Below are 27,758 nucleotides of genomic sequence, written 5' to 3' on the forward strand. Positions count from 1 at the left end.
ACTCACCACACACCAGCTTGAGTTAGAAAGTGAGGGACACGCATTGTATTTTCCCACTGACTCATTCAACAGAACCTGACTAACTAGATTTACTGAGGCTTATTTTCAGTGGTTTTGTGCTAGTACATGCTGAAATATATGTTTTAAATCAAAGTAAATCTAAGAAAATTACAAAATAAAAGTAGCTACGGTAGATTCCATTTGTCTAACCATAACAAATAGGATATTTATTTGATAATGAAAGTGTTAACATTGAATTAGCATTTGTGGAAATCAACTGAAACTGAAATCATCCTCATACAAAATCTCAAACATTTGATCTCCTCTAAAGCAATCTTGTAGGCTTAAACTGTAAGGACACTGACAGTGGAGAGAGATCTAAAAACACTACCAATAACTTTATATAAAAATGTTCAAAGACAAAAAAAAGATAAACACGACCATTCTTATCCTATGTGTGCTCTGATAAAAATGGAGATGGACAAAACTCTCTACTACCATATTAGTGTGTTCTTGACTGCCAAAACAGCAACTGACAAATATAAAACATGGCTGAGTCCCACACAGGTGAGATATTTCAGGAAGCCAACTCAACAATTTCACAGCCTGGCACTGGTTCACAAGCTCATTCCTATTCCTTTTGATGGACAGGTGCATAGAGACCCTGTGTTGGCATGAAGCAATCACTATTACTGTCCTTAGAAGACTTCATCATTTAAACACTCACCAAACCCTTTGTATAAACCCTGTGACTGGCTTTAAGTGGTCCAGGATTAGCCATAATATTCTGAATCTCTAGAGTGATAAATGGCTTCTTAAGCAAACTAGGGCTGCAACTAACAATTATTTTCATAATTGATTAATCTGCAGAGTATTTCTTGATTAATCGATTAGTAGTTTGGTTGATAAGACTAGCTCAAACAATAATTGTTCTGGGGATGTTTAATTTACTTCCAATTTCCAAGGGGTGTACCCAGCAGTTAAATTAAACTTAAACTGGTGTATTATACTTCTAAACTCAAACTGGGGCAGCAAAAGCATCTTTCTTGTAAATGAAGGTTTTAAATGCTGTTGCTTACTCAATTCCAAAGAAGATGATACAAGGCATTTAATACTGATGGCATCAGCGCAGCCACTGGTTGTGTTCAACAGTGCTCCTAACCATACTGATCTGTCTGTCACTGTATAAAGCATGCCCCATGCCAGATAAGTGGTTGTGATTGGTTTTCAGTGACTTGCCAGGTGGATTTGCAATGTGCTTGCAGATTCGTTTGGATTTACCCAGGCTACTAAGGCCAAAGAACTCAAGCTAAAGCCAGAGGGAGAGTGTCTTCAGTGTCTTGCCTTGTTTTTGTCCACATGCCATTAAAATTTAGTTTATCGTCCCAGAGCAGTGAGTAAACCAGAAAATATTCAGGATTTAGAAGCTGGAATTTGAGAATTTGTACTTATTTTTATAAATTTGCTCATCCCCCAATTAGGCGATTACCTGAATAGTTGGTGAATTCAATAGTTGACAACTAATTGACAATAAGTTGTTTGACTGGCGATTAACTGTTGCAGCCCTAGTTGTAACTGCCATTTATTTCACATGGTGCATGGATTCTCACAGCTAGTGTTTAAGTAGGAATGAGAGTAGTTTGGGTCTCCTAATTTTTATTTCTGTCCCAAAAAGGTGTTTCCTTCTATGCCAAAACAGTTGTCTCTTTAGCCCTACCATATGTCTGTGTTAGTGAGCTGACACTTGGTGATGGGTTAAATGTAAGAAGGAGTGTCTAGAACCCGTCTTTGTGTGCGAGCTGCATCTGTTCCTGGATCCTCTGAAGAACCTCCTGCATCCGCCGCAGCTGCAGAAAGGAAGAGAGGGGGCTGATTAGGGTAGTAGATAACACACACACACACACACACACACACACACACACACACACACACACACACACACACACACACACATACATATTCACACACACACACACACACACACACATACATATTCACAGACACACACACACACATACATATTCACACACACAACACACACACACACACACACACACACACACACACACACACACACACAAATACACAGGATATACAAACAAGTGACATACCGTACAAACACACATACATACTCACATACCCTGTAGGATGTTCAAAAAGCATTCTAAGCCTCCCAGCCACATTTTAATGGAGACCCCCTGCACTGTACCAAATCTCTTGCCAGAGGCTGTTCGCCATAATGAAGGCCCTTGGCAATGCAGAACACACTCTCACAAAGCAGGTGTCTGCAACAACATACCTCGGGTTTTGTTCCTACAGAGTTCAGTCTTCTTTGAACTGCACGGTGACAACTCTTGCCACCTAAAATTTAATGGGGACTCCTCCAAGGCCTTTATCATTGGCTATGCATTTTGATTCTCCTGCGAAATGGAGCAACTCCATTCACTATCTGTTTGATCAGGGGAACACGGGACAAGCAGCAGCACACACCTCTTCGTCCTTTTCCCATATCAGCCGCTCCGTCCCACTGTCCACTGGCACCAGTGGGATTGGCAGGTCAGAGACACTCTCCCTCATTCTGCTGCACAGGCTAGAGGACACACACACACACACACACACACACACACACACACACACACACACACACACACACACAGAGACAGGGCCAAGACTTCTTATTTCTTCGTAGTGCTAATAAACACAAACTACACTTTAGGAGAGATAGAACTGGTTAAGGGTTTATAGCGCAAAACTTATTGGGTATTTCAAGTCACATCATGAAAAGATGACCCTTTCACATTAAAAATCTGTATTTCTAATATACTATTATTCATATACATTTTAGGAAGGACCAGTCCAGTCGAGAATTATGTAAAATACAGGTATATGTGGTCATTCTGATATCTGAAATCTTTGAAAATGTTCCAACTCTAGCCTCAGTTGGGAACCAGCCCGTGATCTGGCCACTGAAGTGCAGCATGTGATTGACAGCAGTGACTGAGGGTGTTAGGAGGTGCAGTATGTCTGTGTGGACACCTGACTGGACTCGCCCTAGCCTTCCCCTGACCTGCGCTTCCGCTCCATCACCACCATGCGGGTCATGCTCTGGATGCACTGGGCCCGGTAGTTCTCGTAGTGGGTCTCCCGGGTCACATCCTTCAGGTCCTGCATGTGAGTGCGCACCAGCATGTTCCGGAGCTTCAGGAAATCCGAGTGAGCAGGATTCTCCACTGTGTCGGACAGCAGACAAGAGTTTTGAAAGCAGATGCCACACAGAAGGTTTACTGGTAAACATATTAGTTATAATGTGTGTTACTTATGAACGGCCTGAGAAAAAGCACTACTGTGTTTCAGGAGACAGTTGGTAGGCTTTGCATTCTTTTGAGTACATTGTACATTTTATTCTGCCTGTGTGTGTGCATAAGTCATTTTGCTTTGCATATCAAAAGTCTTTACATATTCTTTTCATTTGCATATTTTGCTTTAAATATGTCGGCTATCTGTGTTTAATATGTAGGCATACCCAACTTACATACCTTCCACGACACCCCATGGATACATGCGGCCTCTGAACCTTCGGCCCTTGCTCTCAAAGAGCATGTTGCTGCCTATCACTGCAAATGGTAAGCTTTCCTATGGGTAAGAGGCATAATGAATCATTAATATCACTAGTATTAGGGAAATATCACTGGTGTAAGACTGTACCCTCCAGAATTATTGCCACCTTTGGTAAAGTTGGTTAAAAACAGTTGTATATATATATATATATATATATATATATATATATATATATATATATATATATATATATATATATAGTGAGGGCTCTGTCGGGGATCAGTGCCCCACATGGCTACAGATAGGCCAGCAAAGGCAGATGAGAGGCATAGTATTGGATGGGCGGTACTACCTAAGAGCAGAAGTAACCTGTTTGCCCATTGTGGAACGTTGTGTTGTGATTTTGTTGAAGTGGAACGTGGCTGAAGTGATTGTGCTACTGGAAGATACGACGGCTGGAACAGGAAAGAGGGCCTGAAGAACCGTGAACAACCCACCAAGACAACCAATAGGGCTGGGTGACAAGGTCAGTGGCAGGGACTGAACTCCCCACTAACGTTGTCCTGTGTCTCTCTCTCTCTCTCCTTTGTCTCAGAAGCCGACACGAGTCCTCTGACTGCCTCAGTCCAGCACTGAAGATTTGAGTTGAACTCTGCTCCCCATCCCCTTTCCCTACACATTATAAATAAATTCCTAAGTTTGTTTCACTGCAACCTCTGCGTCTGACTGCTTTGTTCCAATTGGTTGACCCACTATTCTGCCTTGCACGGCCTGGCGGCCACTATATATGTGTGTATATATATATATATATATATATAGTGTGTGTGTGTGTGTGTGTGTGTGTGTGTGTGTGTGTGTGTGTGTGTGTGTGTGTGTGTGTGTGTGTATAAATATAATCAAAAGCACATTGCCCACAATTATTGGCTCCCCTAGGAAATCTTATCTTATCTTATCTTGAAAATCTTCAAAAGTGACTTTTTTTTTCACTGCAGGAGTTAAAACAAAGTGTGTTGACTGAATGGTAATTTTGTTCAAAATGCCCATATTTACAGTGACTGTCTGACAATCACTGCTGAAGAGTTACAGAAGTGTATCATCTTGGGGTCACCAAGTCCCTCAAAAAATCTTCAAAAGTGACCTCACTGCAGGAGTTACTGAATGGTACAGTGACTGTCTGGGATTGCGCTCTTTGGCAAGAAACACTTTAGGTGGGTTATACTGATAGAAGAACCCCTATATGCCTAATGAGAATTATGGTGGAGGGGTTGTGATATTAAGGCCTTGGGAAGCTTATTGGATGCATGTTATCATGAACCTCAACAAAAACCTGAACATTTTCAATGGAAATCTGTCAATCTCTGCCTCATCAGGTCAATGAACAAAACATAAATTGTTTACTGAACACAAAATCAAGCTTCTGCCATTGCCATCTCAGTCCCCTGATCTAAAGTCCATAGAAAAACAGTGGGGTGAGTCAAAAAGGAGAATGCACAAGTGTGGACTTGTGTGGACGATCTGGGGAGGTTTTTGTAAAGATGAACTTTATGGGGTGTCATAGGAGAATATTTTGAGCTGTTTTTCATGGTCAAAGGATTATAGTTTTCACTGTGAGATTACAATAAATCACCAAAAGATTATATTTATACCTCTTTTCAATCAACTTTACCAAAGGTGCCAATCTTTCTGGAGTTATTAAAAATATGTACCGGTAATTAAAGGTGCTCTAAGCGATGGCATGCATTTTTTAGGCTAACACATTTTATGTCACTTACTGCAAACATCACCTAACCAACCGCTAGCTGTCTGTGTCCTGAATACACTGTAAAAAAAATGCGATCTCTGTGGACAGCCCATGCTCCAAAAACAGCAAAAAAAACAACCTAGCCCATGAAAACATAACAAACTGTTCCAGCAAATCACAGACAAGATGCGCGTTTAGGAGAGTTTCAATTGCACAGGAGCAGCGCGGGAGGGAGGGGGAGGAAGTAGCGAGCTAGCTCTCTGTTTTGTTTGAAAGTCAGCAGAAGTGACGTTACCCAGCATCGCTTAGAGCACTTTTAAATGTAATCTGTAATTAAAAATATAATATTAATGGCTACCCGACTTCCTCTGTAAGAGATAGGCACCTTAAGTTCTCGATCCTGCTGCTTGAAGTCCTCATCCTCATCTGAGTCACAGTCAGGGAACTGGTAGATACGGATCCCAAGCTGCTCGATCTCTTCTCGGATCTGCAGCGGCCAGAGTGACAGACCAGTTACACACACATACACAGATCCATGCATACAACCACACACACACACACACACACACACACACACACACACACACACACACGCACACACACACCTTCATCTTTTTCCTCCTGATTTCAGCTGGAGTGAGACTGTCTGCCTTGGCTAGGACAGGTACGATGTTGACTTTGCCATGGAGGGCCCTCATGAACTCAATGTCCAGTGGCCTCAAACTAAGACATGGTGAGAGGCAAAGGTCAGTTACGCATGTACTAATGTACAAAAAAATCCTTTGGTCTCTTAGCTCGGTAGTCTATGCTCAGAACAATTCTATAATGATCAATGTAATGCCAATAATTCTGAATAAAGACACTGATATCTGACCCTGGAAAGCATCACAAAAATCTCACTGTCAAAGATTTTCTTTACATTTAAAAAAAAAAAAATCAGTGATTACAAATGCTTGTAAATACTTGAAAATGTGAAACACTTAATCAATCAATGATTGAATTTCTACATTTCAGTGAAAACTAGTTTATCAGATATTTGATTATTTAAACAGAGGTTTCTTAATTGTTGGTGTGTTTTCAGTGCTGACTGGAGATTGTACCCATGGCCGTAGGGGGAGACGAAGTAAAGGCAACAGTGCACACGGTTGTCCTGAATGTTCTTCCTGTTCAGTCCACTCTCGTCCCTGAAGTACTGCTCAAACTGCTGGTCAATGTAGTCCTCCACTGCCTTCCAGCTATGTATGAATGCACAAAAATAAATAACTGACAAAAACTACAACTATGGCTCACATACTCAAGTACCACATCACATTTGCTAAAACATGAAACAATAGTTCAATGTTCAAAGTTCAATACGAGTGAATGCTTATCTACTTGCAGGACGCTGAATGAGTGCCAGAGAGAGTGACGTAGAGGAAGAAGGTTAAGTGTCCTGGAAGGGCAGGAAGCATGGCGGCTTACTATGAAAATACCTTTCTCAGACATTCCTTGGGAAAGTCATGTTGTTTCAACTCTACTTACGTACACTCAGTATCACTTTAATACAGCCTACATAACAATTGTAAATTACAAATGAAGACAAATATGTAATATTCAATTTGTGAATGCAGCCTCACACTTGCACTACCCTTAGAGTACATAAAATAGAATAATTAAAACACAGGGCCCTTATTTAAATGCTGGGCAAAGTGGCAAGTCTGAAATCTGAAGTCTTGCTTAATAACTGTGTAAAATCTATTTGCAAATTTAGTACAATGACAAAGATCCTATGCAAAAACAGCGGTGGGTCAGCTAAAGTCATGCCCTTAGTTCAAGCAGGAGAACTGCTCGTAGACTGACTGCACCTTGCCCAGCATTTAAATTAGGGCCCACAGAGTGCTTCTGTTTAACAGGAAGTGCATTTTGATCAGTTAGCACAAAAGCATCTGACTGGTTACAGTTGGAGCATTTTTGATGAAGAATATAATGATTTCCCTCTCAGAATAAATTTGCTTCCCTTCACAGTAGAACTTTTCATCATTTTCATTGTGAAACAAAGATAAAAAGCCAAAAGATGAATTTGTACACCTCTTTTTTTTAACTAATCTTTTCCATAGGTGCCGATACATGTGCAAATGCATACCACTCTGTATTGTTGACAGCATCTCCAAAGCCAGGTGTGTCTACGATGGTTAGCCTCAGCTTGACCCCCTTCTCCTCAATGCTGACCGTGTGCTTGGTGATCTGCACTGTCTGCATGATCCTCTCTGTCAACAGACATAAGATGCGAAAATGTGGCTGACAACTTGCGCCATGGTCTTGTGCATGCTTAACAATGGTCTCTCATCTGCCTTACCTTCAGAATTCAGCAGCTTTCTGTCTCTGTAAAGGTCTGTGAGGAAGAGGCTGTTCACAAGAGTTGATTTCCCTAGTCCTGACTCTCCTAAAATAGACATACACACTGTTAATACAGCTACTAGTAAAGGCATACTGATAACATTCCTCTAAGACATCTCCAAAAACATCAATAAGATTTATAATTATAATAGCATAATGACTGTAAAGATTTTATTTTTGTATATTTGTATATAATGGCCTCTAGGTCCAGTTAAACAATCACATTACCTGCCACCATCAGCGTGAAAGCAAAGCCTTTTTTCACAGACTTCCTATGCACTTGATTTGGCAGTGTAGCGAAACCTACATATTCCTTATCTTGGTCCTAAAACAACAAACATTAAGAACAACTCTCAGTCCACAGATTTCAGATAAATTTCAGGCGTGATCAACAAAAAGTTTACCAACCACTCCAGATCAACGACTCTCAGGTGGAAAGGGTAGAGAGTTTTAAATATCTTGGTGTTCATATTTCTGAAGATCTGACTTGGACCAAACATGTTGATTCACAGCGTGGTATGGAAACAGCACTAAGCAGAACCGTAAAGCCCTAAAGGGAGTAGTGAGATCAGCTGAGATCAACGTACCACCAGGAGTGCACTACCCAACCTAGAGGAAATATGCATCAGGATATTAAAGTCCAGCGTAAAGAAAATCACCAGAGATCCCAGTCACCCCAACAACTGCCTCTTCTCTGCCCTACGCTATCGCTGCCTGAGGGCCAACACAGAGAGAAAGCGTAGAATGCGGAAAAGTTGTTATCCCCAAGCTATCCGGATACTGAATGAGGACTGTAGCAGGAGCACACGCATGTTAAACACCTCATGCCCTTTAGACATTTCTTCTTCTTCTCTTCTTTTTTTATTTATTTACACATTGCACAGCCATGGAGATAGTGGACAAAGCATTTCACTACATATACTAATTGTATGTGATTAATACATTGAATTGAATTGAATTTATTTGTTTGTAGGAGGTTGTACACTTTCATGCAACTCATTCAAAAGCACTGTTATTGGGGCTCCACAGTAACCCTCAATAATCAATCCGTTTCCTCTGGTTGCTTAGTCACAGGGTACCTCTGCGGAGTCGTAGGGGTCATATCTCCCCCAGGGGCTTTTGGAGCGCGAGGGGCTCATGGTTGAGTCCAGGGAGCTCATGGAGCTCAGCTGGGACCTCCGCAGGCCCTCCATCTCTGTCTCCAGGTAGTTCCGGCCTATGGAGCCGCTGGCACGAGTCGGGGTCCCAGGCGTGTGTGGGCGACTGCTGCCTTCCTTGATGGGGACGTCGCGGGGGAACGTGTGCCCCCCTGCCCGTGGGGGCAGGTCCCGCATGGTATAGGCCAGCTCGGCGTCCTCGGAATCATCGATGGATAAGTTTGACAGCTGGTGACCAGGAGATTCAGAGTCAATTCAGATACTGGGCCTTAATTTATTGCTGGGCAAATGCAAAATCAGTCTCTGAGTAAAGCTCTCATGCATGAACAGCATCATGTGATGTGAGACAGCTTATAGCTGACCCAACGCCGTTAGTGCTTTGGCTTTTTCTTATGGTATTAAATTTGAAAATAGATTTTGCGTAGTTGTTAAGCAAGCTTTAGTTAGACTTTAGAGTTTGCTCTTTACCCAGCTTTTAAATTAGGGCCCAATTTATCAGTAGTAGTTTTAGACACAAGTGTTTTCTAGGCGACTACATCTAACAGACAACATTGACATTTTCTGATTGAGATATATGTAAAAAGGTAGGTGCAGGATTACAAGAAACACACACTTGTACACACACACTATAGCCCACAGCAGACCAAACACATAGCTGAAAAAAGTAAACACTTCTAAGGGCTGTTGACTCGGCCCGGCCTTGTGCGCCTCCAAAACTAAGATCCCATTAAGTCATTACATGTGAAGTCATGGGCATGGGCATCAACCAGAGAGAGAGAGAGAGAGAGAGAGAGAGAGAGAGAGAGAGAAAGAGACAGAGACAGAGACACAGAGAGACAGAGACACAGAGACAGACAAGAGCAGCAGAAAATACCACTCCATTGTCCAAGTGTCACTGTCTAAATGTGTTTACCTATGAAAAAGCCCATTTAGTTAGCTTAAGCTATTGTGCTACTCAGTGAGAGAATTACTCTATTGTTCAAGATATATGGTAATGTATGCTGTAGTCTACTGCTTGCTAGATTATGCATATCTTAACCTTGGGCAATAAAAAAGACTTGAGGGAAATGCAGGACATCCAAATCTGAATTTCACAAAAACTGTGCACACACCTGGTGAGTAGGCCTACTGTTTCCTCTGTTAGCACAACGTGAGTCTGTGTCTTACATGTCACTTCCAATTACCCACAACCCCATTCCAGCCTGGTTAATTCTCTAGCACTAAGCTCTGATCTCATCCTGCATCCATGCTGGTGAAGGTAGGGAGGATGGGGGTTGAGGAATGACTTTTATGCATTCTGTAGGCTACATGTCTACTATGGCTATCTAGAGAGGAAAGCATTGGTACAGTTAAGCATCAATTTGCACGATCTAAACTACTTTTGCAAGTGTCATACCTCAGCTTTACCCAGAAGACAGTAAAGAAGGCAAATAAAGTAGGAAAGACAAGTCACACGCAATTAGTCTGAATGCGTGTGTTCCAATGCACAAAACTAAAGGTGAATTGTAGTCACATAGCCTGGATTACTAGATATTGATTGACCATCAATCATTATTTGATTATATTATTATTATTATTTGATCATAATATTAATTAATTAATTATATGCGCTTCGATTAATCGATATTTGTATCTCACATTTATTATTTACGTTACTCACCTCGTTTGTAGGAGTTCCTAAACCGATGGGCTGATGAAGAACGTTCCATTCTTAGGCTGCACAGTGAAGTTTATAAAGTCATAGAACGACGCTGTTAACCTTGCAGACAGACAAGGTCCACTTCAGAAACTCGACGTTCAAAACTACTACTGTTACGGACAGCAACCTAAAATAATTATACTCTTCCATGTAAATACAACTCTAAAATGAATCGGCGCAACTTCATTCCGTACAGTTGCCCCGCTGACCGGCGGCAGCGCTTGGGGCAGGTGGACTGAAATGGATTGACCTACCGTTCGAGACGCATGTATGACGTAGGCAACTACTAGTCTTTTTCCACATTTACATGATAGGCCTACTATAGTTGTCAGACATGCATACTGTAACAACACACTTTAAATTGCGCATTTAAAATCGTATCCTATGTGCTTAGAAGTATATGTGTGGTGTTTGATTAAAATATATAATTTAGTTTTTCTTGTATGGAAAATGTACGTCAAATATACATTTTTATAGCGGCCTGCTTTGTGAATATGACACTCAATACAGAAAAGTGACCTGCTTTGTGATAAGGCTATACAAATTACCGTATCTGGAGACTTTTATTATGATAAACTCGGAAGTTAGAGTCCTATTTCCTCGTCAACAGTGTTGCTTGGAAGAACTACGGCTGGCTAGTTGCTTATCTTGTTTGCTGTCCTGTGTCTGTGAGCTTAATTGTCTCGATAATGTACGTTAATTGATTATTATTTATCAATCTTCTTTCGGTTCTAACTGGGTTGTCTGATTACATCAGAACAGTTTTGTATGCGCTCATACGCCAAGCTCCTCACAAGCACCAGGTCCATCACCTAGACAGAATATTTATGTGCATTCAATGTTTTAAACAGCCGATGGAATTCGTTACATGTTTCAACAGTTAATGCAGATTGTAACCACAGATTTGTAACATGACTTTACAAGTAGGTTGCCTATCCTTTAGACAGCCCTACGCAGGCTTTGTACTGGATGGAGTGAAAACTATTGAGACGCGTTGGCGACCTCTTTTGGCTGAGATGAGGAACTGTACTCTTGCCATTCACATCGCGCAGAAAGACTGGGAATGCGATGAGTGGAAACATGTGCTTGCAGGGCCTTTGGGAATGGACGGCAGACAGATACAAGAACTTCTGGATTCTGGAGAAAGATTTGGCAGAGGAGTTGTTGCAGGTTCTTATTTTCATTTGATCAATTGCATGGACGTTATTCAGTGCAACCAGTCATAGGAATCTTATGCCCCACTGGAGTCATATCCCTGAGACAGGCTATTTAATATAAATCAAAATCTCCCCAAAATGGTTTCTGTTGTTCTTTGACTCAACAGGTTTGGTGGAGGTTGGGTACACCTGGTGTTGTCCTGAAGATCAAACAGAGGTTGAGCTGAAGGAACTTGAGAGGGCAGCACTTCTGACAGGACTGTCCCAGAAATACCTCACACGTCTGTCCAATCCCCGCTGGCTTCAGCAGCCACTCTATGCTCGAGGACATAAAGATGTATGGACTGTGGACATCCCAGTGCAGTTACTCCCCTCCTCTTCTCTGCCAACAGCCCATTAAATGCATTACAGTTAAACCATTTTATCTGTCTCTATAATACATTTGTTTCATATGTATTTTTAAGAATATTTTTATATTCATATTTCACTTGATCTTATTGACAAAGAAATAAGCAAGCCAGAAATTATAGAATGGCTTTATTATTATTATTATTATTATTATTATTATTATTATTATTTCCAAATGTATAAATGTAAAAGCACCAGAAGAATTGTGAAAATATCTTGCATCTGTACTAGAGTAAACCAGAATCTCAACTGAATTTGCTGGATAGTCATTACTGTGGTTGAGTGTTTAGTGTTGCAGCTGCTGAGTGAAGAGTGGTCATAGCCATCACCTATAGGGACAGGCAGACTGCCATCTGCCTCTGGTGGTCGTCTACACCCTGACCCAGGAAGTAAAGGGGCTCCACCATGGTCGTGGCCTCAGGGGTCGATTTGATCATAGACAGGGGGCTAGAAGTGGATGGTGCCATGATGGAATCTGCTGCCAGGGGTACTGGCTTGTTGCTCCTTTTTGCCCTGCATGCCATGTCAACGTCTGTCATTTCAATCAGGTGTTCAGAGCTCGGACCAGGGACTGAGATGCACGTTTGGAAAGGAGGCGTCCCTGTGGCTGGAATGATCTGCCCGGAGCCTGATGGGGTTTCCTTTGGGACACTTGCACCTAACTCCTCCCCGAAGTTGGGTTTTCTCTTCAGGCGTCTCATCAACTTACATAGCAGGTCTGGGTGCTCACGGCAGAGGCTGCAGTGTTGATAGCACTACAAGAGGGGGAAGCGAGGTTTTAGAATATCGTTACATCTATGTAATAATTTCAAGACAAATTGGAGAGTCCAATCGGTTTCTTACCTTGTTGACGCATTTCTGCTTTGACGATGAAGCAGCTCAGTGAAGCAGTACCGTCCCAGGCTTTTCTGAACCCATACACGTTGAGCTGACGGATGAAACTGTTCATGTTTTTGCTATGAAAGATCTTTGGGAGTTGATTTCTTTCAAGTATCTCGTTTTGGAAAAGTTCCTCATCAATGATGATGTATGTTCCAGTTTTATAGGCTACAACTGACTTGAAATGTGGGGCAGCCGTGGCCTACTGGTTAGCACTTCGGACCTGTAACCGGAGTGTTGCTGGTTCGAACCCCGACCAGTAGGCACGGCTGAAGTGCCCTTGAGCAAGGCACCTAACCCCTTACTGCTCCCCGAGCGCCGCTGTTGATGCAGGCAGCTCACTGCGCCGGGATAAGTGTGTGCTTCACCTCACTATGTGTACACTGTGTGCTGTGTGTGTTTCACTAATTCACGGATTGGGATAAATGCAGAGACCAAATTTCCAAAAACGGGATCAAAAGAGTATATATACTTATACTTAAATTTGGATTCTCAACAAGATGCCACACTTTCTTTGGAAATGGTAGGATGAAAAAATTCTTGTGATTTTTGCTCCTTGGGATGAAGCTTCTTGACAATCGACTCTTCTGACATCACTCGAGTGCCGTTTCCTCCAGTGCAGTTCTCAGTTCCTGGTCCTCATCTGCTAAGGGATCAGGGGTGACACTTGTGGAGTCCACCTTTTAACATTCTCCTGGGTAGGTATTTCCTCATCAACAGCTTCTGCTGCCATATCCTGATTAATTTCAGACATGGAATAACAAGCCTTTAAAAAGGCTTCTGACTTGCAGGTATTTTTGCATAAACCACACTTTTAGGTTCTAGTGACACTATGTTCAACATCATAATTATTTATCTGAATATTTATTCATTTCTTTGAAGTTTGACTAACGACCTAACTACATGACAGTTAAGTAGTTGACAATGACATAAGATCAAAACCGTATCTTTTTAAATAAATATAATATGTATGTAGGGCCTGAAAAGTGTTTCCATAACTGCCACATCTATCCACTAAGCAGGCAATGTTGTTCAGCTATCAAGCCTATGTGGTGGTTCTTAAAATAGACTGCGTAAGCTAGGCTACTTAAAAACATTGCGTCAGTAGGCTACTATAAAAAATTTTGATTAATGTTCGAGCTTGAAGTATCAGGGTTAAAGGACTCGTTTGAAGGATTTTATTTGTAAGTTTTAATTTTAAGCCCAGAACAGACCAAATTATTCTGTAACTTGGCTATGTGACAAGAAATACATTAGCCTACGAATTAATACATTCTTAGCAGTTTCTCGAATTTTAGATTTTGCACTCTTGAGCAAAATAGGTCCGAATTGTTTTTGTCCAGTGCATTTTGGGTAATGGAAACGATGTATCAGTCACGATGACGTGGGCACGTCTCAAAAGTCTGGAGGTTGGATGAAGAAGAAAATCACAGCCCTGCACTACTGTTTCACATGAGACAGAATAAGCAGAACGCACAGATGACTAGATAAGGTCCATTATAATTCATTAACTTGGTAACAACCTACTGCACTGACATGGATAAACACCTCAGTACTGGATGTCACGGAACCGACTACAACGCTTCGCAGACGAGTTCAGGTCGAAAACCTCCTAGGACTTTAACGTTAGGGGGGACTACTTCCAGACAACCCAGTATCGAGGCACTTGACAGGCGAGTCGATTTCCGAAGTTATAGCCTGTGTGACGGCAATATGTCAGGCTATAGTTTTATGATAGCCAACTTAAACCTGTAGATTTGGTATTTGAGGTCGTGTGTTTTGCAAACCTGTTCAGGTGCGTCATTTTACAGAAATATCATAGCAGAAGTGGCCTATGATATTTTGCCTATTTCCTGGTGATTTTGATAATTGTGGCAGCACTTTTGTGACTTTTACATTGGTTTGGCATATTTTTTGGTGTCATTTTTTTGGCCAAAAGAAAAATACAGAACACAAGTAACCGGTTGACCTTTCCTGCATCAGTCCTACAGGATCACACGTTGAATGGTGCAAACAGTTAATAGCAGCAACCATGTCAAGCCAAATATCTGGACCTGTTGCACCTGAGCCAATGGCTCGTGATTACAAGGTAGGAACTCCACTTACACTTCTCATGAAAACCATTCAGAGCAAGTATGCTCAAATGTTTATCCATCCCAGAGCTGAGTCTGAACCTTGCCCTGATGGGCCACTAATCTGCTCCAAAACAGAGGGAAGAAACAGGACCCCGTCCATCTCAGAGTGAGCTTTTGCTCTTCTGAACACTCCAAATGTATTGCTTAGAGATGGGTGATTGAACATTTGATCATAGGTGTCCTGTTAATACAGAAATATCAGGGTGCCTACCAGCCAACCAGGAAAGAAGATATTTCAACACGGGTATAAAATATTGTGTGAAACAACTTGGGCTATAATTATGGTTGGCACATCTGCGTTTTTGTTGTCCTATACGTATTGAATAACTTTGTTTGATACAAGTGAAGTCGCAAAGATGTTTTTACTGGGCTCTAAAGATTGAATACATTCTCAGTATTCATTTATCATGATTCCTTATATTGGTTTACAGTTCAGGTTTTTAATTAAAGTAATATTTCAATTAAACAATCTGAAATTAATAGTCATCATATCCCTGAAACCCACTCACTTAAGACCTCCACTGTAATCTCATCTGCAGGCACCATCTGCTTTAGCCTACAGTACTTTATACATGTCACAATGGCAGTAAATGAGCTTAAAGAATGGATACAGTGTTTGTTCAAGGTTTTTTTTCCTTGAACAAGCCCCTTTCCTTGAACAAGGCTTTTTTTTTCAGATAATCTATCAAGATAACATCGGTAAAAGTAATCCTTTAAGATAAACCAGTGTTTATTTTACCAGACCAAATGTTTACAGTTCTGTCTGATGAGAACACACCCCAAAGTTTCACTGGTGTAAAGCCATCAGCAACTATTGCTGACTGTAAATGTTGCAAGTGAAACACTTGGACATTTGTGAAAAGCTTACAAACCATGCCAGCTTTTCTCATTATTGCTCTCCCTCTCGCGAGTATTAGTATTAGTAGCCATGGTGAACAGGAACCAGATCCATGGGCCTTTTGTGTGCTCTTGGTCCGCTGGCTGTGTGTATGTGTGTGTGTGTGTGTGTTTCTGTGTGTTTGCTGGGCTTTCTGGCGTGGTGTCCCGCTCACAGCTGGGTCCCGGGGAGAATTCTCCACCGCGCTGGCCTGGACGGCTGCCAATGGCCCGTGACGCTGCGCCTAGGCTGGGTGGAGCAGACCCGTGGAACAGTGGCCCCTCCAGGGCTGTGCTAGCTGCTCTATACAGTCTGTTCCCATGTGGAAGGGCTGGGAAAGGGGTGGTGGCTTTGGCTTTACTGCAGAGTACATAGTTCTTGTGTGACAGATGTGTGTGTGGGCCTCAGGTCATTGTCGAATACTCAGTTCTCAGGCGATAGGGTTTGAATGCTTGCTTGTTTGTTGTTTTTTTCTTTCTTATCTGTGTATACCCAGGCAGGCTTAAGTGTTGGTTTTAAAATTACTAATCTTCTTAATTCTTAACTGTTGGTTGAGATGCAGCATTTTAGGTTACACATTCCATGTATACATTCAGAAACCTATGATTGTTGTTCTCCTACAGTATAGTAGAGTGTCTAGGACAAGAGTGTCTAGGCCTACAGTAGATAATCTTGGACTGTGTCAGCAACAAAACCAGTTTTTCCAAGTTAATTTTTTTTAAGGATTGCTGGTCAGATCCTGTGACATACAAGACTGCCATACAGTCATTCCTTCACTCTTTTTTTGGCCAGGAGAATTAGCTTTTAATTTTAGGGTCAGTTTGAAAATAGCCTATGAATCTGTTTTGATTGCATGGTGGGTCTCAACCAGCATTCCAGAGTCTTTCTTAGAGCAGCACTCTCACTGTTTGTTTTATGTGGTGGTGGTGGTCAAACTATATAGTTGCTCTGGAATAGGAGGGAGTTTGGCTGATTCAGGGACAATGGAACTTGTGCAAAACTCAGCTCAGTTCTTTTAGGCATTTCTTTTGGAATATTTTAAAATATACCTCTCTCATATCATGTTGGGTTTATCTTTCTGATATGTGCAATTTAACCAGACTAGTTTGTTTTCATATTTTGTTATCAACATTTATTGGATGTCCCCTGGATGCATAGTCATTTGTAGAACATTGTAGTAATGTTCCACGTAATAGTCACACTTAACTGACTACATTGTGCTTGTATCTGTAAATGATGTTTTTCAGAGTGTCTCTGTGTGTAGTTTCTTGTATGTTAATGGTGTTGTGGTTTGTGGTAGTCAGAGCATGTTCTGTTTAATTTTTGTCATGTGATGTATATGAATCCCAAAACTCTTTTTTGACTCAAGTCTCACTCAGCCCTGTGTTTTGCATTGTGTCTGATTGTAGTGTGCTGTGTTCTATGGCCATATTGTATTACACAACAGGTAGGAATGGTTTAACTATTTATTAATTTCTGATTGGATGAGAGGCATTCCATTCCATGATTACCTGCAGCACTCAGGCACTCTCGCTCATGCCATGACATGTTTATGTGCTGCAAGATGGCTAGCTTACATTACAAAAAAGATGACTGAATGCAGTTCAAACTGTACTGCAAACTGTACTGCAAACAAAAGAGTTCAATACTGATGACAGTCAGGATCAAGTTTTACTTTTGTGTTTGCACAGCTCTCAAGGCTGAAAACTGTGGTGAATAGTACTATTTTTATCGTCATCGTCATTTATATCGTTATCCCTAAAAATATCATGTGGTGATATAGGTCATAGGTCTACAGTATATCGCCCATTCCTACTGTGTTGGTCTGTCCGGCAGGCGCTGAGAGATGCCAATAAACAGGCCCAGCTGGAGGAGGCTGCCCGCATGCCAGGGGAGGCCATCAAAGCCATAGGTGAGGAAGCTTTGCACACACGCACAAACACACACACGCACACACACAAGCACACATGCACACACACACACACACTCACACACGCACACATACTCATACATGCACACATGCACACATACACACACACGCACAAGCACACATGCACACACACACACAAGCACACACACACACACACACACACACACACACACACACACACACACACAAACATGCACACACACACAGACACACACACACACATACTCATACACACACACACACACACACACACACACACACACACACACACACACACACGCGCATCCATTGCTGGATTTCTGCTTTAGTAGGGTGATTCAAAAAGTAAAACTAACTTCTATTCCTAAATACCATAGAACTGTATTCGAAAGCAAAGAAACTACATATAGCATATGTTGCTTGATTTTTACCAGGCTCTCTTTGGTTTATTTAGAAAAGGCATACAGAAAAAAACTTCTTTCTGTCTCCTTCCAGCCAAAGATGTCATGTACATTTGCCCATTCTCTGGGGCTGTTAGTGGCACTCTGACCATCACCGACTACAAGCTCTACTTTAAAAGCCTGGCTCGGGTAAACCTTCATTTTCACTTCCCCCTGTATTTGGTGGTAGTTTTCCCTTCACATTTGAAATTGTTAATATAAGTACTGTATGAGTGCTCTGTTTTGTGTGTATCTTGAGTAAAAACTGTTTCATGTTGGGGCTAGGATCCTCCATTCGTCCTGGATGTGAATCTGGGTGCTATCAGTCGTTTGGAGACTATCGGGGTGCAGAACCACGGCGAGAACACACGAGGCCTCGAGATCGTGTGCAAAGTCAGTGAGAAACAAAAGAACATGAAACATATAGTTAAAGGTATAACCAGGGATTAATAACTCCCTTGACCCCCCTGTGCCCTTCTTGACAGGACTTAAGAAACCCCCGGTTTGCGTACAAGAAGGAGGAACAGAGTAAGCTGCAGATTTTGGAGATGTTGACCAGATATGCCTTTCCTCTGTCCCATGATCTGGTACATAGACATACTAATCTAAATTTAGTCTCATCTCTCTTCCTCTACTGCCAGAATAGGAGGCAGAATGCATTAAATGCCCAAGTTAAATAGCCTACCATATATGGCATATTTCTAGACAGGCTTACTTCATCTGACAGCACATGGAGCAGCTTATGGTGTGCTTTCTCAGTTGTGATATGTTAATACATGTAATTTGGTGGGTGAAATGCAACGTGCAAGTCTTAACATGAGGTCAAATGTATTTGCTTATGTAATACCATGAGCATAATCTTAAGCTGAAACCTCGATGGATCAGCTCAGTGCTCCCTCATGCCACATGATAGCTTTAACTCATGCGGGAGGCACTTGGCTTATTGAGTGACTTTGCTCTTTAGACATCATATAAATTAGGACCCTTAGTGTCTCATCTCAGCTCAGCTCATCCACTCATACTGTAGATTTGGTCTCTCCATTTCCAGCCTCTGTTTGCATTTTCGTACCAAGAGAAGTTTCCGGAAGATGGCTGGAAGGTTTATGACCCTACAGCAGAGTACAAAAGACAGGTACTACTGCAGACATTTTGTGAAACTGTAGATCTGATTGGTGTGAGTTATTCAGTTGTTTACTGTGCATTATTTGTAACACACTTTAATATGGCAGAGTCCATGTAGTGTTTTAGCAGGATTTACACAACTTTTTTTTTCTTTCAAACTAAATGCATTGTGATTTAAAGGGCTATTTAATTTGACAACATTGGAGAAATTATTATTATTATTATTATTATTATTATTATTATTATTATTATTATTATTTTATCATTTGTATCACATGCAAAGTCAGTGTTGTCTGTGTTTGTTGGGCAGGGCTTGCCCAATGAGAGCTGGATCATCAGTAAGATCAACAGCAGCTATGAGGTGTGTGACACCTACCCTGCTCTGCTGGTCGTGCCCTCCAACATCAGTGATGACGAGCTGAAGAGAGTGGCCACCTTCAGAGCCAAGCATCGTATTCCAGTAAGCTCATAGTGTGTACAGGCTGTTGGCACACACACACACACACCCGCGCGCACACACACACACACACACACACACACACACACACACACACACACACACACACACACACACACACAGACAAATCAGCAAGAATTGATGAGGTGCTATACTTGACTCTGACACAGGAGCAAACTTTGAATTATCAAGTGATGCCAAGTGATGTGAATTATCATTATATATTATCATGTAATTGCTAGTAAACAGTGCTAGTAAAAAAAAAAAGTGAAAAATTGCTCGCAGTGACATTGGCCTCTCTCATCCTCAGGTTCTGTCATGGATCCACCCAGAGAGCCAGGCTGGCATTGTTCGCTGTGGGCAGCCTCAGGTGGGCCCGTCGGACCGCCGGTGCAAGGAGGACGAGCGCTACCTGCAGACCATCCTAGATGCCAACGCCCAGTCACACAAGCTCACCATCTTTGATGCACGGCAGAGCAGTGTGGCCGACACCAACAAGGTGCAAAGGACATTGAGACTATAGAGGACAGTGAGTGCTCTGCTTCAGACACTGAACTCCTCTTGCCTCAGTGACTTTTATCACAAGACACTCAAGATAAGAAAATTAACTTTAAATGAATTAGATTAAGCAGCATATTGTAGTCATTTTGTTGTGAAACAAATATTGATTGCATTTGTAACTGAGTAATTTCATGGTAAGAGGCAGGGCCGGATCTCCCTATGGACCCTTTCAAGAGAGTTCCATTATCAGCATCATAGTTGGCCCCACAAGGCTTCCATTTTAACATTCCATATGTTATCTTAATGCAGAGGAAGTAGATTGGGGCCCAAATAGAACGTTCAAGCATTGTTTTTGTTTTTATTGTTGAAAGGGTCTATACGCACACTACGCAAGTTGCACAGGCCCCCTCCCCTGTCTCCCCATGTTGCTGACCTAGCCTACCAAGCAGGGAAGTGAATCCTCTGATCTGTCTGCGGCTTGTTTGCCAGCCTTTCCCAGGCAGAGTACTTTTTTTTTAATGCGGAGAATGGTTACAGTTTTGAAAAAAAAAAACGCATCTTTAAATGCGTTCATAATACGCTCGAGATGAAACCCGTCTAAATTAATCGATGACCCATACATTTCTAAAACAGGTAAATGGTTTTACAATAGCCTATTTCAGTCAAGCTTTATTGGTTTAGATACAACTATGCTAAATGGAGCCTAATGGATTAACTTTGATTTGCTGTGCTGCATACTGGACTATAGATGCACATACAGTAGTAGGCTAAATTAGGCCTATATTATTAAAAGTATTAATAGAATTAATTAAAATTATAGTTTAAATAGTCAACGTTTGAAAAAAATATTGAAGGGAATCGGCGAGCCAGTCCAGTAGCTTTGGCAAGTAGCCTACTACAGACACAGGGGAAGAACAGTCAGCCTCAGCTAGTAGGCTACTAGCACACCCAGATATGTAGACTACAGCAAGCATCAAACACAAGCAGTCCAGACCCTAAAACTGGGCATTTATAGCTGTGAAGGTGATTCACTCACAATTATTTTTCTTTTCCCCTAACCCTTTTTGGGACAAAAAACTACATAACTTCCATAGTCATCCAAAATGGGGTGGGATGATTGGGAGCACTGGGTACTTTTGCCCATTACATTTGGGCCCTCAGAGTTCAGGTAGGAGGGCCCCTTAGCAGGATTTTGCCTAGGGCCCCATGGAGGTCTGAACCGGCACTGGTAAGAGGTAAAATCAATCATTTACTGGTGATGTCTTGGATTTTATATATTGTTTTTCTTGTGGCTCATGCTGGTATATATTTGTCATGTTCTGTTTTTCCTGTTATTCTGTTCTGCTATTTTGTCACATCATATAACAACTTTTTGTGATATCTACTCATCTACTTGTAGGCCAAGGATGGAGGCTATGAGAGTGAGAGTTTCTACCCCAATGTGGAGCTGAACTTCCTGGAGATCCCCAATATCCACGTGATGCGTGAATCCCTGAGGAAGCTGAAGGAAGTGGTGTACCCAGCCATCGATGAGGCCCACTGGCTCTCCGCCGTGGACGCTACCCACTGGCTGGAGTACATTCGGGTGAGCTTTACCGGACATGGATTAAACCTAGTCCTATACTTAAAGATCTTTTTCAATGGAGATCATCTGTTTCTGTTTTAGTATAAAACTAATCTTAATGCATGAAGGATATTGGCCCAAAAGTGTGTTTACTGGGTCTTAACTGGGTTTGTTTTACTGGTTGATCACAATGTTAATGTAAAGTTAATGTTCCCTTGTTACAGTGTTTGTGAACGATCATTGTCCACTCCCTCTAATTATTAAGGTAGATTGTGTTGATGATGTTTCAGAGGATGATAATTGCTGATTGTAGTGACAGTTGGTTTGCATTGGGAGTGCCATTGATGTGGCCATCCTCGGACCTCACGTCCTTGAAGTAACATTATTTATGTTCATCATTAGCTCCACTGTCTGCAATTTCAGAATGTTTTGCACAACTATATGTAATCCCAACAAACCCTTTATACTGTAATCCCAACACTGAACACTTTTAGTGTTTTACCAGCCATGTGTTGTCTGTGGCAGTTGCTGCTGGCCGGGTCGGTGCGCATAGCGGACAGGCTGGAGTCGGGGAAGACGTCGGTGGTAGTCCACTGCAGCGACGGCTGGGACCGCACGGCCCAACTCACCTCTCTGGCCATGCTGATGCTGGACAGCCACTACCGCACCCTCCGCGGCTTTCAGGTCCTCATAGAGAAAGAGTGGCTCAGTTTCGGGTACCGCTTCGCCTCAGTAAGTACAGAAAGCTGCAGGGGACATTTTTTCAAAGGGGATTTTTTTTTCTTTGTTTGATTTTCATTTAAACGTTGACCAGCTGAAATGGAGAAAGTCATGTAAGACCTTTTGGGACTGATTGAATGTCAAATGAGGACAGTGACGTTTCTTTAAGTTCATCAGGTTGTTTCTGCTCTAGTGTGTTGTGTGGGTAGTGTATGTTCAGTGTAAGTGCATGCTTTAAAATGATGGCCTTTTACACCATTTATCATCTGTGTGGAGGAAGGGACTTTATTCATTAGTCTAATTTTGAGGTAGTATATTTTGTCAAATGTAATAATCATTCTCCTGGTTTCACCAGACTCACTCACTTCATGAAGAGAATCTGGGTACTCTCCATTTGGAAATGTTTTCAACCATAGCATCGTAATGGGTGAAGATTTTGCGTTAACTTCATTGGTCCAGCCTAACCAATCAGGGGGCGCGTTTCCCAAAAGGGAAACACACCCCAGATTGATCAGGGATTCTTAAGGTTACCGTTTCTTACCTCGCCTAACCTTTACAAACTGATAATAAACGAAAGGCAGTGCTCACAAACGGGGTGCTCACACATGCTTGCATTGAATGCAGTGCTGGAGAGGCATCTCGTTCACTTTACATTGGCTTACGTCATCCGTTGCCGAAGGAATTGTGGTTCCGTTGCGTTAATTTGCTTCCATCGCCTCTGTCAAAAAGTTGAGAAATGCTCAACTTTTGCTGCACCAATGGACAGCATCTTAAGGTACTGGCAAGTTAAGGTTAGCTTCAAAGCATACTGTACACACCCCCAACTATCGGGAAAACCCATGGGCATGCAGTAATGCAACGCAAGCGTGTGAGAGTAGGGTCAGGGAACAATGTATTTAACTTTGTTTCATAAATGTACACTTGACTTCCTACTGCAATTTTTAGGCATTGCTTCTACCATTTACCACAGCCACTTTCGATTGCAAATCGTCATCCCCTCTTGTCACTGATTGGCCCACCATACTGGTGGCTGAGTGAAACCTAAATGCATTGAGAGAAGCCAAATTATCTGCCAGATGAAAATAATTCTAGGCAGGCGGGGCCAGGCTAATAATCATTGGCCACCATAAAAAATGCAATATGCAGATTCAAAATGAATAAGCTCCCTCTTTCCCTATCCACAGCAGTTACAGGTCGCAGTATCAAAGTCACTAGGTTTGTTTAGATTGTTTGGTATAACTAGTCTCTTTTGTGTTGTTTTCAGCGTGTGGGCCATGGAGATCAGAACCACGCCAACTCAGAGCGCTCTCCACTGTTTGTACAGTTCATAGACTGTGTATGGCAGATGACTAGACAGGTGGGTAGACTTAGGTGCCCCCTAGTGGTCATGTACTGGCATGTTTTTGGTTGAAATAAATTCAGATTGTGTTATTTGGTATGGTACTCATTGCATATCAGTGAGAGTTAAAACTAAATATACTCTTATAAATCTTGCCTTTAAACAACAAGAAGATTGGTTCTGATTAAAGGCTAGACATCTCAACATGAGGTGCTGAATAATTTTATAGAAATAAAAAAAATGCACACCAAAGTGGAAGTGCTGGTTAGGATAAAATCATAAATGGTGCAAAGAGTAGCAGCACAGTCCTTTCTTTTTAAACTATTCAATTTTATGTTATTTCTTTGTGGCTGCATCCTTCTGGACTTTGCATTCAGTGTAGAAACCTTTTAAGTATAACCTCACGTTTTCCCTTCATACAGTTTCCCTCAGCTTTCGAGTTCAACGAGGTGTTTCTCATCACTGTGTTAGACCATCTCTACAGCTGTCTTTTTGGGACCTTCCTCTATAACAGCGAGCAGGAGCGGATACTCAATGTAAAGGCCTTTGCCATTTTACAAAATGTCTGAATACTGTATAATTTATGTATTAATTAAAAAATGCATTTAAAATATATAGATATGATTCATTATTTTTGGAAGGAATTTCACTTATCTGGAACATCTAAGGTCAAAAAAACGAAACGCTTTCCATAAAATTAAGAGTAACGCTGTTTGTAAATATTGTTTCTAACTCTATAGTGAATGGCGCTTGTATCTGGCAATTGTGTTTCACCTCAGGAGGTGCCAGCCAAGACCGTCTCCCTGTGGTCATACATCAACAGCCAGGTGGAGGACTTCACAAACCCATTCTACGTGTCCTACGAGCACCACGTCCTGTACCCCCTGGCTAGCACCAGGCACCTGGAGCTGTGGGTGAACTACTATGTGCGCTGGAACCCTCGCATGAGACCACAGGTGAATGGTGTATGGGCGTGCAGTGCCATGCAGATGTGTGTTACGCTGAGCGAGCGTCATTATTAGGGCATCTTGGCTTTCGTGTGGTCATCATGGTAACGTTTCTGGGCAGGCTGAATGAATGGAGAAAGAGTTGCAACTCTGCATAGGGTGGACATACAGTAGACATGGTCAAACTAGCTTTAAACAGGCACAGGACAGGATTTACATGACATCAGTGGTATAAACAATTGTTTAACTGTTCATCAAATGAAGCTTACAAAAGAGGAGTTTTGCTGTTTACTGTTCTTTTCAAATGTGTGGTTAATTTCACCACCTTTAATGTTAGAGGCTCCTCAGTTCATTATTTCCTCAGTGGCTTGTGTCCTGAGTGATGGATCCTGATTAGGTTATGGTAATCTCAAAAGGACAAACATTCAGCACTCATTAATGAGACAACACCGTCAGATGACAACATCAGACACTATCCAGGTGACCACTTGCATAACCTACTCACAGCTCTACAAAAACACTTTCTCTACCGCTACTTTGAACTCCGACCTCACCTCAGTCACAAAGGGAAACAATTGATTACTTGGACGGGGTTAGAGGGTTTCAAATGCAGTGGACAGGGTTAGAGGGTTTCGAATTCAGTCTTTATGCTATTTGTTATATCACATTTCTACATAGTTTTCTCTAAATGTAAATGTATACTGTTATTCCCTGATGTTGCAGGGTTGTTATGGTCTATAGGCCTCTTTGAAAGGTGACCCTAACTGAAACACTCTTGTTGTTTCACTTGTTGTGTTACTGTCCCCAATACACACACACACTTTAGCTTTATTCCTCTATATACATGTAGCATGTTGTATTGTAGGCTATGTTTGCTATGTAAATAAAATGACTTGACCTTTCTCTCTAATTCGGTTGTTAAGTCCGACGTCAAAAAACGTTTACTAGCGCAGCCAGCCGGTTTTCACAACTTGTAAACCTTGTCACCATCACCTCCGTTTTGGTGAGGGTGAAACAAAATCGCTTAACTTTAACAGAGTAATTACTGTAGCTGTGCAGCCAGATGAAATAAGCAAGGGTAAAGTCCAGACTTCCGCGAAAAATAGGATTTTATTAGGTTGAGGCAACAAGTGAGTAGTAAGATGACAATTTTCTTAAAGGCTACTGTGAATAGTGGAAAAAAGTTAATTATTTTACTGTCTATGGAGGAAATGAACGGATCTGAAAGAGAATCCGCCTATTATTGCATCATGACTTAATAACCGAATACTCTCTCTCTCTCTCTCTCTCTCCCTCTCTCTCTCTCCCTCTATCTCTCTCTCTCACGCTCCCTCTCTCTCTCCCCCCTCTCTCTCTCCCTCTCTCTCTCTTTCTCTCTCATAGGTGCCAGTGCATCAGAGTCTGAAGGAGCTGCTAGTGCTGCGTGCGGAGCTGCAGCGGAGGGTGGATGAGCTGCGGAAGGACGTCTCATCCACGTCAACACAGCCCGCCTCAGCCACACACGCACCTGGCGCAGCCATGCACACCACAGTCTAGACTATCACACACACACACACACACACACACACACACACACACACAACCTGCTGTCTCTCTCTCTCTCTCTCTCTCTCTCTCTCTCACACACACACACACACACACACACACACACACACACACACACACACACACACACTTATCAGTAATATTGAAATCAGAAAGATGAACCTTGGGATCCTTGAATCCAGATACACATTCACATACACTTACCAAAATGCTCAGTGTGGTGCTTTTACAGTGGACAGTGGTCTGAGATTTGTAAACATCTCATAGTCTGACTATTTATTTAGCGCAGTCTGGTCTATTTTACACACTTACAATTCAAACTCTTGTTTGTCAACTGACAAACAAGAGTTTGAATTGTAGTCTTATTGGCTGTGAATAAGATACTGTAATCCTATACTACATATCTATTGGCTATTGGCCATCGCTATTGGCTTTAGCGTTGCTGAATGAATGAAGTGGCCTTAGCATTGCTGAATGAATGCTGAAGGAACTGTATCTTATGTTTGTCTTAGTGGTATTCATTTCAATATCTTTCTCATACTGAAGTCCATGCCTTGCAGTAACCAAAGCACAGATATTTTGACCTGTTGGAGCTGTTACTACATGACTTATTACTAGTATTTGCAGTAATACTATTCTGTTACTTCTGTCATTGTCACTTGTAAATATATTTTCAAAATGTACATCAAATTATTTGCTATTTTAATAAGCAATATTTCCATGGTTCTCAAACAATAGCAAAAGTGCTTATTCTTATTAAAAAGAAAGGTTAATTAAAAAGATCTGTATTGTTTTTCTGTGGTATGTGTACCATGTGATAGGCGTTTTACAAATATTTCACTCATTTAAGGCATGAACTTTCACCTTCATCTTTACTATTAGACACACGTTAGTGATGATTAGCTGGGACCAGGCCGGGATCCCTCAGTTTATGTTGCTGTCTGGTATGACGTGTGAAAACCCACTAGCATGCACCGATTTTTTTATTTTAAGTATTTTTATTATTATTATTTAATACATTGAATCATGAACTACAATACAAAAATCAGTACAATTCATTATAAATCATCAGATGAAAGAGGAGACACAGGGCTATCCATTGGTACCAGGTATGTCGATTCCTCTGGCTTATTAAAACAGACGAAGTGACTGCAAAATAATGTCATGTACAAAAACCAACTGCACACCCATTACTCTCGTTTGAATTACTCGCGGACCTGTGATCGG

General features: G+C 41.6%; 3 protein-coding genes across 4 annotated transcripts; 2 read left to right on the forward strand and 1 right to left on the reverse strand.

Annotated features, from left to right (window-relative positions):
- Window positions 1-227: 227 nt before the first annotated feature.
- On the reverse strand, window positions 228-10,771 carry septin4a (septin 4a). Its single transcript, XM_048237496.1, has 13 exons — window positions 10,493-10,771; window positions 10,229-10,233; window positions 8,755-9,060; window positions 7,904-8,000; window positions 7,635-7,721; window positions 7,422-7,545; window positions 6,400-6,534; window positions 5,905-6,022; window positions 5,685-5,786; window positions 3,537-3,633; window positions 3,068-3,230; window positions 2,491-2,590; window positions 228-1,847 (listed from the first exon to the last, which is right to left on the reverse strand). The coding sequence occupies exons 1-13, from the start codon at window positions 10,539-10,541 to the stop codon at window positions 1,776-1,778; spliced, it is 1,455 nt and encodes a 484-aa protein (XP_048093453.1). The 5' UTR covers window positions 10,542-10,771; the 3' UTR covers window positions 228-1,775.
- Window positions 10,772-11,113: 342 nt separating this feature from the next.
- zgc:110222 (uncharacterized protein LOC550336 homolog) lies at window positions 11,114-12,108 on the forward strand. Its single transcript, XM_048237497.1, has 2 exons — window positions 11,114-11,701; window positions 11,856-12,108. Exons 1-2 carry the CDS (start codon window positions 11,443-11,445, stop codon window positions 12,086-12,088), a joined length of 492 nt encoding a protein of 163 aa, XP_048093454.1. The 5' UTR covers window positions 11,114-11,442; the 3' UTR covers window positions 12,089-12,108.
- Window positions 12,109-14,287: 2,179 nt separating this feature from the next.
- mtmr1b (myotubularin related protein 1b) lies at window positions 14,288-27,289 on the forward strand. 2 transcript variants are annotated; one of them, XM_048238083.1, is made up of 15 exons: window positions 14,295-14,648; window positions 14,959-15,064; window positions 17,824-17,899; window positions 18,392-18,486; window positions 18,622-18,729; window positions 18,822-18,923; window positions 19,385-19,468; window positions 19,769-19,918; window positions 20,226-20,414; window positions 21,816-22,001; window positions 22,506-22,712; window positions 23,965-24,057; window positions 24,462-24,575; window positions 24,819-24,995; window positions 26,370-27,289. In XM_048238083.1, the coding sequence occupies exons 1-15, from the start codon at window positions 14,512-14,514 to the stop codon at window positions 26,520-26,522; spliced, it is 1,977 nt and encodes a 658-aa protein (XP_048094040.1). In that variant the 5' UTR covers window positions 14,295-14,511; the 3' UTR covers window positions 26,523-27,289. The 2 variants fall into 2 exon arrangements, with proteins under 2 accessions (XP_048094041.1, XP_048094040.1); XM_048238084.1 differs by lacking the exons at window positions 22,506-22,712; window positions 23,965-24,057; window positions 24,462-24,575; window positions 24,819-24,995; window positions 26,370-27,289 and having other exon boundaries at window positions 14,288-14,648; window positions 20,226-20,444; window positions 21,816-21,884.
- The last annotated feature ends 469 nt before the right edge of the window (window positions 27,290-27,758 follow it).

The sequence above is a fragment of the Alosa alosa genome, chromosome 2 (assembly GCF_017589495.1).
Source record: "Alosa alosa isolate M-15738 ecotype Scorff River chromosome 2, AALO_Geno_1.1, whole genome shotgun sequence".
NCBI classification, from domain to species: domain Eukaryota; kingdom Metazoa; phylum Chordata; class Actinopteri; order Clupeiformes; family Clupeidae; genus Alosa; species Alosa alosa.

Excerpts from the sequence above, each read along its gene's own strand:
- septin4a (XM_048237496.1), bottom strand. The coding sequence starts at position 10,541 with ATGGAACGTTCTTCATCAGCCCATCGGTTTAGGAACTCCTACAAACGA. Across the intron at positions 8,001-8,754 it reads ACCCCTACGACTCCGCAGAG|GACCAAGATAAGGAATATGT; the intron begins GTACCCTGTGAC and ends TTGTTGTTTTAG. Across the intron at positions 3,231-3,536 it reads TCCATGGGGTGTCGTGGAAG|TGGAGAATCCTGCTCACTCG; the intron begins GTATGTAAGTTG and ends TGTCCGACACAG.
- zgc:110222 (XM_048237497.1), top strand. The coding sequence starts at position 11,443 with ATGACTTTACAAGTAGGTTGCCTATCCTTTAGACAGCCCTACGCAGGC. Across the intron at positions 11,702-11,855 it reads TGGCAGAGGAGTTGTTGCAG|GTTTGGTGGAGGTTGGGTAC; the intron begins GTTCTTATTTTC and ends TTGACTCAACAG.
- mtmr1b (XM_048238083.1), top strand. The coding sequence starts at position 14,512 with ATGGATAAACACCTCAGTACTGGATGTCACGGAACCGACTACAACGCT. Across the intron at positions 15,065-17,823 it reads CAATGGCTCGTGATTACAAG|GCGCTGAGAGATGCCAATAA; the intron begins GTAGGAACTCCA and ends TCTGTCCGGCAG. Across the intron at positions 18,487-18,621 it reads ACTTTAAAAGCCTGGCTCGG|GATCCTCCATTCGTCCTGGA; the intron begins GTAAACCTTCAT and ends TGTTGGGGCTAG.